This window comes from Vombatus ursinus, unplaced genomic scaffold, assembly GCF_900497805.2.
Source record: "Vombatus ursinus unplaced genomic scaffold, bare-nosed wombat genome assembly UNPS02014158.1, whole genome shotgun sequence".
NCBI lineage: Eukaryota > Metazoa > Chordata > Mammalia > Diprotodontia > Vombatidae > Vombatus > Vombatus ursinus.
The window spans coordinates 6,535,679-6,550,810 of record NW_020953936.1 but is presented as its reverse complement, the minus strand read 5'-3'; the positions used below and the strand labels follow the sequence as shown (position 1 = coordinate 6,550,810).

Below are 15,132 nucleotides of genomic sequence, written 5' to 3'. Positions count from 1 at the left end.
TGTGCAAAGTGAGAAGGAAGGACTGCTCTGTGGTCCTTTCCTAGTGCTAAAACGCTAAACCTACAGGTGTCTCAGCCCAGCCTCCAGAGGCTGATAAGCTACCTAGGCCACAGGCCCCTCCCGCTGCGGCCCCACCCCTTCTGACGGGGTCACGTGACAAGGGGCCTCTCCTCCTTCTCCACAGGCCGCCCCCGTGCGCCCGGGAGCTGCTGCGAGGAAGGGTTGGTGCCGGGCGGAAGTGACGCAAGCGGGCACCGGAAGTGGGCCGCGTCTTCCCCCTCGGTAGGTCCAGGTTGAGTTTCTTACCCCGCCAATTCCCGAGTTCAGTGATAATTCTCCGGGAGAGTCAAGATGTCGATTGAAATCGAGTCGTCAGAGTAAGTACCGGGAACTGGGGAAAGGCGAGGCTCGGGGGAGCCGGGCCCCGCGAGAGGGGAGAAGGAGGCGGGAGAGCAGGGACGAACCCTGCGGCCTAGAGTCACGGGCGTCCCCCGCGTCGGACCCGACGAGGCCGTCCTGGAGCGGGAGCCTCCCCCGCCCCCACCTCCGGCGGCTCGCTCACGGCCCCTTAACCCGCCAAGAGAAATTACCAAAAACCCTAGGGTCACGGAGCAGAGATCCTGGTTCGATATTCTCATCTTACATATGAGGAAACTGAGGACAGAAGCGGACGTGACTGACCTGAGGTCCAGCCCGTTGCAGGATGACCATTGGCCTCCGCACCGAAGCCAGCCAGCCCAGTTCTTGGGGTCATCTTAGTCCCCAAGTGCATTCGATCTGCCTCCTTCCCGCACTCCGCAGATTCCTCATTTCTATTTCTCAATAGAGTTAAGAGCAAACTAATATAAAGCTCTTTGTATTAATAAAGCATTTTTATATATTAAGGTAGAGGGAGCAAGTCTAAACTTGTACATATACAGTGATAAAGAATTCAAAAGTGAGTGGTGAAAACAGCACAGTAGAAAATAGAAATAGCGTTGTTGATTTATTTATTTGTGGTTCTTAACAAAAATACCTTTCAGTTCCTGGACAAGCATTACCGTGGCTAGCGAATTCTCTACAGCATGAGTCTGTTAACCTTAAGGTTCATTCTGTTTTTGTTTTTTTTTTTTAATGAGAGGCACCATGATATAGAGGAAAGAGTACTGGACTCGGAATCTAGAAGACGTTAGTTCCAGTCCCATTTCAGTTTCTTGCTAGTGTGTTTCCCTGAGCAACTCATTTAACCTCTCTGAACCTATGTTTTATCATCTGTAAAATTAAGGGGTTGGGTTTAGTCATCTCCATGGCCCTTTACAGCTCTAAATCTGCAATCGTACACTTAAACTTATGGTATATTTCTTCTTTTTTAGTGTTATACGTCTCATCATGCAGTACTTGAAGGAAAATAGTTTACATCGAGCCTTAGCTACTTTGCAGGAAGAGACAACTGTGTCACTGAATACTGTTGACAGCATAGAGAGTTTTGTAGCAGATATTAACAGTGGTCATTGGGATACCGTTTTGCAGGCTATACAGTCCCTGAAATTGCCAGACAAAACACTGATTGACCTCTATGAACAGGTAAAATTGTGTTCATGTTCTTTTAGCATGATTCATCCCCTTTGAAATAAATGTTAATATGTTCAGGCATGAATGCCATTCGATTTTTATTTCTCTAGTAGCGAAAGATCCAAAGCAAAATTGTGAATTGTTCATAACTCAGTAATGAAATTGCATGTATTCAAGACATTTAACTTTGATTAAAATTTTTCCCTTCTCTGGTCAGCATTCTGTCCTTCTGCCTCTATCACTGTCCCTCTCCTCCTAAACTTGTTCTTCATCCTCACTGTGACCTCTGGTCCTTCAATCCCTCTTAATTCTCCCAGTTATTCACCCTTATTCAGGCCACATTTCTCTCCCAAACACTTTTAGCCCTCTGTAAACCAGTTCACTGATCTCCACCTTTAAATACCTTCTTCTTAAGCCCATTGTTCTCAGCTCAATTCTGGTCGCTCACATTCCTCTTCACCTACTCCAGAGCTAATTGGATGTTGCTACAGGAAATAGTGAAACTGTATAGACCAAATCTACAACAAATATATAGTATGTAACCTCTGCTGAGCTTTCAAACATTGCACAGCAATCCTTTTCTTTCAGTAGCTATTCCAAACTTTCGAAAGCTTTCAGCTTCTCCCCATTGCCTCTCAAAAGATAAGCACCCTCATTCTTTCTTCCACACCTCAGAACACTCATCCTCACCTCCTTTTTTCAGATCTCAGGAAAATGAAGTGATCCTTCTCATTGTAAAGGTTAATACCCAATTCTGTGTCTTTGGTCCTTTTTCCTTCGGCTTATACCAGTAGTTATTGTCTCACGTCTTCAGTTTCTCCCCATTGCCTAGCTTTTTCCTTGTCACCTGCAAACATGTTCTCCCCCATCTTCCCTAATCTTGCAATATCTGAAAATTACCATTCAAACATCCAAGTCTCTCCTTCCTTTCCATTCTGAAAGTTACGCTACATTCTCTTCTACCACTTCCTACCCCATTTTCTCCTCAACCCCTTACAGTCTGGCTTTCAAGTTTCACCATTCTGCCTTAAAAATCACTGTTCAGACTCTCTCAAAGATCCCTAATGTTTTCACTGTTAAATCCTGTGTCCTCTTGTAAGCACTCATTCTTGACTATACTCTATCCTCTCAAGGCTTGTCCTTCTAAATTCATGTGCTTCCCTTGGTTTCTGCTCTCTCAGCTTTCCTTCTCCTTTTCTGACCAGAAAAACCATAATCTTAGAGTTGGAAGGTACTTCAGAGTCCATACCAGTAATGCAAAATATTAGGAAAACTACAAGTATAATTTATCGTATTAACAACAAAAAAATAAAATTCATATATTCGGCTACAGAAAAAGCTTTTGACAAAATGCAACATCCATTCCTGCTTAAAACACTAGAAAGCATGGGAATAAATGGAGCATTTCTTAAAATGATAAGTAATATCTATCTAAAACCAAGATCAAGCATTATCTGTAATAAGGATAAGCTAGAAGCTTTTCCATTAAGATTAAGGGTGAAGTGAAGATGTCCATTATCACCATTACTATTCAGTCTTGTTCTCGAAACACTGGCTATAGCAATGAGACAAGATCTTGAAGAAATGTACATAGGCATTGAGCAAACTGATCTATCACTTTTTGCCAGTAACATGATAGTTTACTTAGAGAACCCTACGGAGTCAACTAAAAAAATAATTGAAACAATTAACAACTTCAGCAAAGTTGCAGGATTTAAAATAAACCCACACAAATCATCGGTCTTTCTGTATATTGCCAGCAAAACCCAGCAGGAAAAGAAAGAAAGAGAAATTCCATTTTTAAAAACTACCAACAATATAAAATACTTAGGAGCCTACCTGCCAGTACACACTGAATGGACACGATTATAAAATACTCTTTACTCAAATACAGAGCTAAATAATTGAAGAAATATGAATTACTTAATATTAATTAGTAAACTGAGCCAATATAATAAAAATGACAGTACTACCTATACTAATTTTTTCAGTGGTATACTAATCAGATTACCAGAGAATAACTTTATAGAGCTAGAAAAAAATCAATGGGTACACTATTTAAATATAAAGGGTGATATATGCAAATTAGTGGAACATGAAAGAAATTACCTGCCAGATCTCTGGATGGGGAAGAGTTCGTGATGAAACAAGAGATAGAGAAGTTCACAGGAAGTAAAATGGATAATTTCAAGTAGAAAATGGTTGTCCCTTTCTTCATTCTTAAGTAGGCCGTTCCTTCTCAATCTTTTTTCTGGTTTGTCCTCCTTCTCCTGGCTTCTTAAATATTTCCCCAGTGCCTTGTCCTAGGCTTTTTTCTCTTTTCTTTCTATACGCTTTGCCTTAGTTATCTCTTCTGCTTCCATGGGTTCATTTATCACATCTATGCAGTTAATGTCAATTCTGCATAACCCTAATCTCTTTCCTGAGTTCCTCAATCTTACATATTCATCTGCCTGATGGACATCTTCATTTGAATGTCCCACCTCAAATTCAGCTTGTCCAAAACTGAACTAAAAATTTCACTACCCCCGTCTCTAAACCCATCTTCCTCTCAGCCTCCCTATTTCTATTGATAACATCATTATCTTCCCAATGCCCTAAGCTGAAAATCTCCTCGACATCTTTGACTATTTCTTCTCCCCCATGCAATCGTTTGTCAAGTCCTGTCATGTCTACCTCCCAAGCATTTCTCACGTTCATCCTTTTTTCTCCATTGTTACCATCAATACCCTAGTTCAGACCCTTATTACCTCTGGCCTTTACATAATGGGCTTTTCACTGATCTTGCTTCTGTTCTCTCGCCTATGTTCAAACCATCCTTCACATAACTGCCAAAATAACCTTCCTAATGTTCAGGTCCAAATACGTCACTCCCCTGCTCAAAAGTCCTATAGGATAAATGCCTTGGCTTGGCATTTAAGGCCTTCCATGTTAGACCTGTTGCCTTCCTTACTAGCGATTTTTAACATTACTTCACTCAGGTACTGTACTTTTCAATCTAGCACAGTGCCTATCACATAGTAGGCACTTAATAAATGTTGGTTGATTGATCATACTGGAATGATATTCTCCAAATTCACCATGCTGCCTCCCACCTCTATGCTTTGAAACAGGTCTTTTATTTAGCATGTACTCCTTCCTCATCCCTGTCTTTCAAAAACTTCTTGCTGTAAGGTCTCAGCTTTCTCATCTCCCAACCAAAAGTGTTATCTTCCTACTCAAATATTATTAAAGCACTTTGGTTCCCTCCTTTGCCCCCATCACTCCCTACTTTGTATTTTCTTTATTTGTGTACCTGTTATGGCCTACCAGCCCCACTTGTACACTGCACAACACACATGCACACACTCACACGCGCACACACATGCATACACACACTTTGCTCACCTCCAGGAGAATATAATGTCTTTGAGAGTAGGGGCTGTTTTGTTTTTGTCTTTGTATCCCCAGCAGGTACCTAGGATAGTCTTGCACATAGTAAACACTTAATAAGCTCCTTAAGATCAGGACCACTTTCACATTTGTTTTTTTGTTATGCTTTATAAATGTTTGTTGACTGAATTGCTTAAAATAAAAATGGAGAAGTTCCTTCATATCTCTTTTACTGCTATGAGTACAATCATTACCAAAAGGAAATCCTTGGTGTTGATGGCTGCTGACTAATGGGGGACGAGGTGGGGAGGTGGTTGCTGAAGGTTGGAGTGGCTGTGGCAGTTTGCTAAAATAAGAAGACAACGACGAAGTCTGCCTCATGGGTTAACTCTTCCTTTCACTTGAACACTTAGAGGCCATTGTAGGGTTATTAATTGGCCCGATTTCAACATTGTGTCTCAGGGAATAGGGAGGCCTCAGGAGAAGGAGAGAGATGGGGAATAGCCAGTCAGTGGAGAGTCAGAGTACACATTTATCAATTGAGTTCACTCTCATATGGGCACAGTTTGTGGTGCCCCAAAACAGTTACAATAGTAACTTCAAAGGTCACTGATCACAGATCACCATTACAGATATAATAATAATGAAAAAGTGTGAAATACTATGAGAATTACCAAAATGTGACACAAACACCATGTGAGCACATGCTGTTGGAAAAACTGCTTTGATAGACTTGCTTGATACAGGATTGCCACAAACCTTCAATTTGTAAAAACACAGTATCTGTAAAGCACAATAAAGCAAAACGTAATAAAATTATGTATGCCCATATCTATATGCCGAGAAGGAGGAAAACCAGTAGATAAAAAATGATGGCTGGAGATTGCAGAATTTAAATAATGTTATAGTCACTTTTGTAGGCCAACCAGGTAAAAGAAAAATTTTAGTTTCCTAATAATTGATGATCTCTTAGCAATATTTTTAGTTCAAAAGTTTAACTGAAATTTTTAACTAAAAGAAGTCCTTGAAAATACTAAATCTTTCTTTCTCGTAATTGTCTAGGTTGTCCTGGAATTGATAGAACTTCGTGAATTGGGTGCTGCCAGGTCTCTTCTGAGACAGACTGACCCCATGATCATGTTAAAACAAACTCAGCCAGAGAGATACATTCATCTTGAGAACCTCTTAGCCAGGTCCTATTTTGATCCTCGTGAGGTATGCTTGTAACATTGAAAATATTAACAAATCTCTTACTGTGTTTCTGGGATTATTTTTCCTCATTAATTTGAATTTTTTTAAATATCTATATTATTAGAAGACAAAAGGGTGTTAGATTGCAAGGGACCTTAGCAATCGTCTAACATTCGTAGTGGTTCTTAACCTAGTGTCCATAAACTTTTTTTAAAAAATGTTTTGGGGGCAGCTGGGTGGCACAGTGGATAGAGCACTGGTGCTGGATTCAGGAAGACCTGAGTTGAAATCCGACCTCAAACACTTGACATTTACTAGCTGTGTGACCCTAGGCAAGTCACTTTACTCCATTGCCTAGCCCCCCCAAAAAAAAAAATATTTAGAAGGGGAAGGTAGGTGGTGCAGTGGATAGAGCACCGGCTCTGCAATCAGGAGGACGTAAGTTCAAATTTGGCCTCAGACACATAACACTTGCTAATTGCCTCACCAACTATATATATATTGATAACTGTATTTCAGTATCATTGGTTTCCTTTATGACATTATGCATCTTGTTTTATTCATTTAAAAACCTTCTGAGAAAGGGCCCTTTGACTTCACTAGACTGCTGAGGGTGGGGGAAGTCCATGACCAAAACAAAGATTAAAATCCACTGAGCTAAACCAACTCCTTAATTTAACAGATAAGAAAAAGTGATCTATAGATTATATGATTTTCCTAAGGTCACATAAATATAAAGATGCAAAAATCCAACACTTTTGAATCCAAGTTCAGTGCTCCTTCCATGATGCCCCTAGAAATTTACATCACTTAGATTCTTTTTTTATCTGTTTTCTAAATGCTTCCTTTTTCACATCAGGTAGTTTTATGGTGAGTAAAGTAAAATTGTTCAGAATTCTAATAGACTCTGTGTTGGTATGAACACTTTTTAGACACATTTTTTTGGAAGGACCTTTTGGGTATGTAAGTGTATGAAAATGTGGATACTGATGTACACACTTTGCCAAGTCACCAGCCTCAGAGTTTTCCGTAGTGTCTGAAATGTGAGTTACATTGTCTCCTCTAAGATGGTGCTGTCAGTTATCATGCATGAACACGATAACTGAAATTGAGCTAATCTAAAAGCCTGATTTTAGTAATAGTGCCTTACATTTACATAGTACTTTAAATATATTTGGCATAGAAAGGTGAATGTTCCAAAGTGAGAGTGCCAAGATTCACATGGCTTAAAAGTGGTAGAGGTGGGACTTTAATCAGTATCTCCAAACACCAGTGTGCTTTCCTTCTTCTCAGTAGTTTGTCTTCTTCCTTATCAAAATGTTTAATTCTCACTAATGGGCTGGCAGGAAGTAAGAATGTAATAGCACCAAAATGATGATGAAGTAAGAAAATGCATAGAAAATAGGAGAATAAAACTAATGTACTTAAATTTCTGAGCTAAATTCGACATTGTTTAAAATGAATGAATGAAACAGAACAACCTCTTGACTGTAAGACTTGGTGGAATGAAAAGTTATCCTCGGAATACATCATCAAACATTTATTAATGCTTACTGTGTTCCAGGCTCTGGGGATGCACAGACAACAATGAAACAATTCATTCTCTCAAGGAGGTTACATTCTATCAGGGAAGATAAGATGTTCATGAATAAAAATATTTACACAATAAATACAGAGTAAATTTGGCATGCTAGTAAGGCATTAGCTGTGGGTGGGGATCAGGAAAGGTTTTGTGTAGAAAGCAGCACTTGAGCAAAGTTTTGAAAGAAACAAAAGATGCTTAGAGGTGGAAGTGAGAGGAGGATAGGCACACGGGGCATATGTTATGGAAAGAAAATATGGAATTGGGAAATGGAAAGTTATATCATGTGTGAGCAATAAAGAAGGCAACTAATGTTTAATAAGGCTGAAAAGTTAGGTTGGGCCAGACTATGAAGAGCTTTAAATGTCAAACAGAATAGTTCATATTTTATCCCAGAAACAATAGATCAGGGGTTCTTAACCTTTTTTGTGTGTCATAGACTCCTGGGCACTCTGGTGAAGCCTGTTGAACCCCCTTTCAGGATAATGTTTTTAACAGCATAAAATACATAGGCTTACGAAGAAAACCAGTTATGGTGAAATTGTTATTTTAAAAAAAAATTAAGTTCACGGAACCCAAGTTTATTGAGTAGGTAAGGGCATGGTGGGACTTGTACTTTAGAAGAATCACTTTAGCAGAAGGGTGAAGGATAGATTTAGAGAAGGGAGAGACCAATTAAGATGGCCAATTTGGAGACCATTGCAGTATCCTCATCTGCAGTACAAGTGAGAGACAGCGAGGGCCTGACCTCCCTTGGTGTCCAGGTAATTAGAGAGACAGCATCAGCTGCAGGAAATGTTGTACAGGTAGAAATGGTAAGTTTGGGTATCTAAATGGATATGTGAGGTGAAGGAGCATGAGGAGTTAGAGATATGACTCTGAGGTCGGGAACTTGAAATTCAAAAGAGATGTGGTTTTGTTCAGAAAGATAACAAGTTCAATTTTGGACATGCTGAGTTTGAAATATTCGCTTGACAATTGGAGAGCAATAGCTGAAGCTGAAGGGAGACAAGATGGATTAACAAATCTGGGAACTATCTGCGTGGAGATGATAACTAAACCCGGGGAAACAATGAGTTCATCAAGTAAAAGAGTGAGAGAGATTGGAAGTGGGCTCAGAACTTAATCTTCGACCCACAGTTAGGAGACATGATGTAGATGATGAACCAGCAAAGGAGATTGAGAGAAAATAGTCAGACCGGGAAGAAGAGAACCAAGAGAGAACAGTGTCACAGAAGCCCAGAGAGATCTAAGAGCCAGGCCAGGAGAAAAGGGTTGTGAAAACTGTCGGATCTTACACAGAAATCAAGAAGAATGAGGTTTTTAAGCCTTTCACAAGCCAGCCCCAACCTATATTTCTAGCATCTTTATACCTTACCCTCCTTCCTTCACACTCTAGTCCAGCCAACCTGGCCTTTCCTTTATAGGCAGCCTTCCTCCTCCTGCCTTGTGCATTTTTGCTGGCCTGCCCCCCATGCATGGAATATACTGTCTCTTCACCACTTTGTCACAGATCCCTCGCTTCCTTCAAGATACCACTCAAATATCCCAACTGCTTATGCCCACCCATACTTCCTCACTGCCTTGCATTCATTTTATATTTATTCCATATGTATATGTTGTCTTCCCTGACAGAATATAGGCTCTTTGAAAGTAGCACTTGTCTTATCTATTGTATCCCCAAGCTCAGCACAGTACTGACACTAGAAGTCACTTAACAAGTACTTGTTGATTGGTTTAGTGGTTAAGAAATTATAGAACACTTTAGAGAGAGAAACTTCAGTTGAATGATGAGGGCCTGAAAGCCAGATTGCAAAGATCAAAAAGTGAATGAGTGAGAGGAGAGAAAGTGGAGACAACTTTTTCTGGGAATTTTGGTGTGCTAGTAGGGAGAGATACAGAATGATCACTGGAGGAGTTGGTAGAGACTAATTAGAGTTTTTTCAGACATGGTCAAGACTTGGATATGTTTGTAAGAATCAGAGAAGGTATCAGTAAATGGAGAGATTAAAGTTTAAAAAGGGAGGTAGGGATAATGATGGGGAAAGATGGAAGAGAATGAAATCAAAGATGAAGAGAAGGATCACCTCTTCATCAGAGACTAGAGTAAATTGGGGGGGGGGTTAGATGATGATGATGTCAAGGGGGTTCCAAGATGTAGGGAAGAGGCAAATGGCCTCTCTTTTCTCAGTAAAGTGTGTTAGGTCCTCAGCTGAAAAGGAGGCAGTGGGGAGGAGATGGTGTGGACGACCTGACAAGAAAAGAGGTTTAGAACAACTTCTGGAGAGGGAATTAGAGAACAGTTAAGGAAGAGAAAAGGAGGAGAAAAAAGTGTTATCTTGCTATGTTGGTATATTGAGTCTCGTTTTTTGAAAAGTTTTTAAGAATACTATGAACAATGATCAACAATTATTTAAACTACTTTAAACATAATAATGTCAAGGTGACTTTATGTTGCCATTCCTCTCATGATTCTCTGAAAATTAGGTATGCAAATGTGGGGCCTTTTAAAAAATAAACCTGTGATTCACAGTTCAGATAGTTTTCCAGAGTGATAGTGAGATTTTTCAAAGTGATTTTATCAGTACCTTATAACCACTTCTTCCTGTAGTGATTTTCACTTCTGGCCCTTTACCAGGCATATCCAGATGGAAGCAGCAAGGAGAAAAGAAGAGCAGCAATTGCACAGGCTTTAGCTGGAGAAGTCAGTGTTGTACCTCCGTCTCGTCTTATGGCACTGTTGGGACAGGTAAAGGACTATGCATTATTGTGTATAAATTGACTTTACAAATTTAAAAAGGTCTTCGCCCAAACTAAGTTCTGCTTATATGTCGACAGCTGATCCCTCAAGGCTACCAAGGAAGGTACTCAGAAAAGTAAATAAATCGAATCCTTCTTCCTTTTTATTAATACCTTTTATTTTTATATCAATTTCATTTCCAAATGTGTCCTGTCCCCAGAGATCCATCCCGTATAACAAAAAATTAAAAGAGAGGTAAAAGACATTTCAGCAAGGCTAACCAACACATTAACTAATCTAACATTACATTATGCTATGTTCCTCCCCACTTCTGCAAAAGAGAGGGAGATACATTTTCTTCTTTATTCTTCAGGGTCAAGCTTGGTCATTATAATTACACAGCATTCAACTTCATCTTCATCTTTCCTTTTACTAACTTTCCTTCTTTACTTTCTTCGGTATTATTGCAGCCTCGTGAGTAGCCTTGAACTATTTGCCAGTCTGTTCTGAGAATTATCAAAACAAAATTCCACTCTGTTAGGGTTAGCCTGTAGAACAATCAGTTTTCTTATGTTTTAAATTGAATTTCTTTAAATATCTTTTTAGGCTTTGAAGTGGCAACAGCACCAAGGTTTGCTTCCTCCTGGTATGACTATTGATTTGTTCAGAGGTAAAGCAGCTGTAAAAGATGTGGAAGAAGAGAAGTTTCCTACACAGTTAAGCAGACACATTAAGGTGGGCACTTATAACATTTTCTCTGACTTGGCAAACTATCATTTTTTAATATAACTTCAGTGTTGTATCTAGTGTCTGATGTACTCCTCTCTGCTATTAAGAATGTTGCAGCCCTAGTCCCAGACATAATAATTCAAATTTATATAGTGTTTTTAAGGTTTGAAAAGTTCTTTCTGGGGCAGCTAGGTGACACAGTGGATAGAGTTCTGGCCTTGGAGACAGAAAGACCTGAGTTCAAATCCAGTCTCAGACACAGGACACTTACTAGCTGTGTGACCCTGGGCAAGTCACTTAACCCTGATTGCCTCACCAAAAAGGGGGGGAAAAAAGTTCTTTCCTCTCAAAAGCTCTTTAAGGTAGATCAAGTACTATTACTCCCATTCTACAAATGATAATATGAGTAATTTATTTAATTTTACACATAGATTAATGAAAATTAGAAACATGAATTTGGCATAATTTCTATGGGTTTATTTGTTCAGCAGTATGTTAATCTCTTTTCTAGTCTATACTACTGATTATTAGCTGGCTTTTTTCTACTTTTTAATATCTGTATTATTTATGAATTATTTAAGAAAGGTCATATTCAGTGATATTGCCATTTGCAATACGTTATCGCCTCCATACTTTATTTTGTAATCCCTGTGTGGGTTTCAAGTTAAATTTAATACAAATTTACAAAGCATTTTACAATCTTTAAGATCTTTAGCAGTGATACAGAATGTTGAATTGATCTTTTGTATTACATTTCAACTTTCACAGTAAGATAATTTTTGGTGACTATTACGTGTCTATTAAGTACTTAAGCATTTTTATAAACATGAAGTAGTTAAAGCGAGGCTTTGTAACATAGTGGATAGAGAATTAACCTGCCTTTATCACATACTACCTGTGTGACTGTGGGAAAGTCACGTAACTCCTCAGTGCTGTAGCCAACCCAAAGACTATAAGCGAAAAATGAGTTGCCCTTCTTCATCAGTGGAGGGAGTTCCTTGTATTGATAAAATCAAGACCGCTTGAGGGGTTATGTGACTTGCCCATGGTCACTTAGGTAGTATGTGACAGAGGCAGGCCTTGAACCTAAGTCCTCCTGACTCCAAAGTTACCTCTATCCACTCTATCACAATAAATAGGCATCTAACTGGCAAAGTGGATAGAGTCCTGGACTTGGAGTTGGGAATATCCAAGTTTAAATCCTACCTAAGATACTTACCTAGCTATGTGACACCTGGGCAAGTCACTTAACCTATCTCAGCCTTAGCTTCCTCATTAGGTAAATATACCCCACCTCCCAAAAAAAGTAGATAAAGAACATGTGAAGGTTTCTTAGTTGTGTTGTCTCTATTAAAATATATTATCTCACTATCTTAATTTAAGTAATGAAAAGTGCCTGTATATAGTAATCAATAATATTGAAAATGTCTATATTAATATTAATATTAAGGATATTTGGGAAGTTTTCAGATGTAACTCTAAAAGGTGAAAGTGATACCTGTAAATACTTATATAGTGTTTACCCCTAGAGGGAAACTAGATAGAATCTGATATAGTCAGTTAGAACTAGTGGCACTTTCTGCCATTAGCCCTGTTATAAAGTAGTAAAGTAGTTGAACTGAAGGGCCTTGGCAAAAATACAGTCTAAGAAAAGGACTTAGCTCCTACCAACAGATCCTGGAATTCCAAAGCAAAGACCCCTTAGAAAGCAGACATTTGCTTTTCTCTCAGTTTTTCCTTCGAAACTTTCAATGAGACCAACCAAGGAATTCTTAGTTTATTCTGTGAGATAGTCCAGCATTACCAGATGGTTAGGGTTTAGATGGGGGGGGGGGGGAACCTTCAGTAAAATATGTGTTCTTTGTTTTTCTTTAAAACAGTTTGGCCAGAAATCACATGTGGAATGTGCTCGATTTTCTCCAGATGGCCAGTATCTGGTAACTGGCTCTGTTGATGGATTTATTGAAGTATGGAACTTTACAACTGGAAAAATTAGGAAGGTAATGTAAATTTAAAGTGCTTAAATTTTCTTGGTGGAAGAATGGATGACTATAGATAGGTTTGTTTTTTTTTAGCTATACAATCTGAACTCTTAAATATGGTAGAGAAAACAATATTCCTGAAACTGTCAAAGTTAACTGTTGTTAAGAAAACAGCAGACTGCTAGTTGGAGTGAATCTACAGGTTCCTGCTCTGTACTAGGCACTGTGCTAGGCTCTTGGAATACAAAGATGAGAATGAAACAGTTCCTGCCTTCAAGTAAGTTACATTCTTTTGGGAGAAAACAACAAGTACACAGAGAAGTAACTTTTGGATGGGAGGGAACTACTAACTTGAAGTCACAAGTTGCACTTGAGTGAGCCTAGAAAGTATGGGGGTCGTGTTACCAACAAGATGGCAGAATAGGCATTTTTCTCCAGTCATCATGATCTCTCAGACCTCTCCAGAATAAGAGTTATACACAAGAGATAAAGCAATTTCAGCTGTCTTCCATGTTCTAAGACACCAAGAACTTAAACAAAATTAACAATTCAAGAAGCTAACTGCAGAGAAGATTAATCCTTAACTCCTAGTGCACTCACACAGTGTCCCCTCCCCCACTGCCCACCACACTCCAGTAGCAATGAAGAACAAGCCAACACAACAGAATTCAGTTCTACCCTTCCCTCTTCCCAGTATCATGGAAATCCAAAAGGCAGGCCTTTGCTCAAGCTGCGAAAGCAGCATGGTGGTGCTCTGTACTGCAAAAGAGCTCAATCAGAGAGCTAAAGATCAAAGGGAATATGTGTAGGTGCCTCTGCAGCACTCAACTAAGCCTTAGAAAGAAACCCCAACATCCATCTAGGAAAAGTTCTGTATCCCATAAGTATTGCAAGACAAAGGAAAATGAATCACTTGAAACCCACACAGGGATTACAAAATAAAGTATGGAGGCTATAACGTATTGCACTAAGCTGAAATAACTTGAAACAATACTGTGTTTATACAGGAAGAGGGAAAAAATCTCAATTTGGAGGAAAAAAAATATTAAAGATAAATGGAGGAAAATAAAAACCTAACTTACAACTTTAAATGGGAATAGACTAAACAATCCAGTAAAATGAAAAAAAGAGTGACAGACAGAAATGATTTGGGGCAGTGACTGAAGCTGGTAAATCATGAATTGCTCAGTTTGGGAGGAGACAATGAGCTAGCTTTGAAGTCTGGCCCCAAGAGAAACCACTATCAAAGGGAAAAGGTCAGAACATGAGCAATAGAGAACTGTAAGAAAGGGAGAAAAAACTGAAATTGCTAAAGATTTCAGGAAGAATAAAACTCAAGACTTTGAAAATAAGTAAATAAACCAACAAGGAAAATTTTAGTAATAGAAAGGACTGTGGCCTCCAGATTAGGTAAAAGAGTACAGACATCTAAAAATAAGTATTGCAAGACAAAGGAAAATGAATCACTACCTTATGAGGCAGAAGATCCTGTGGATTCCTAAGAGTGTATGAAACCACCATAGGATGTTGCTGGATGGTTTGAAAAAGAATTGTGAAAGCAGAAAAGCAAAATACAAAAACTTGAATTCATGATGCCAAGTCTCACCAAAGAAATGAAAGAGATTGGGAATACAAATATATAGAAGTAAAGGACAGTCTGGGGAAAAACCTATTGATTTTTGAAACAGGAGACATAGAGAGAACTTAAGGATTATAGGGCTCCTAGAAGAACCCAAGCAAAAAATATGAATGCCATAATACAAGAAATAACATAAGAAAACTGCCCAGAACTTCTGAATACAGAAAACAAAGTTCCAATTAAAAGAATCCATAGATTACCTCCAGGAGGAAAAAAAACCTATGCTTCAAATTTCCAGAGACTTAATGGTTAAATTTAACTATTCCACTGACAACAAATTATGCAAGTGACCAGTAGAAAAAACTCAAAATGCAAAAGAATTCAAATAACACAAGACTCTTTGGCA

At 38.9% G+C, this 15,132-nt stretch overlaps 1 protein-coding gene across 2 annotated transcripts in view; it reads left to right on the top strand.

Moving 5' to 3' along the window:
* Positions 1–242: 242 nt before the first annotated feature.
* The window catches only part of SMU1 (SMU1, DNA replication regulator and spliceosomal factor), a 32,681-nt gene continuing 17,791 nt past the window's right edge, over positions 243–15,132 (top strand). The window contains exons 1-6 of one of the 2 annotated variants that reach the window (XM_027859041.1): positions 243–377; positions 1,353–1,563; positions 5,986–6,138; positions 10,335–10,445; positions 11,043–11,171; positions 13,046–13,165. In XM_027859041.1, coding sequence (XP_027714842.1) covers positions 352–377; positions 1,353–1,563; positions 5,986–6,138; positions 10,335–10,445; positions 11,043–11,171; positions 13,046–13,165 — 750 coding nt within the window. In that variant the 5' untranslated portion in view covers positions 243–351. The remainder of the gene's footprint in view (positions 378–1,352; positions 1,564–5,985; positions 6,139–10,334; positions 10,446–11,042; positions 11,172–13,045; positions 13,166–15,132) is intronic. The other variant, XM_027859042.1, reaches the window with a different exon arrangement.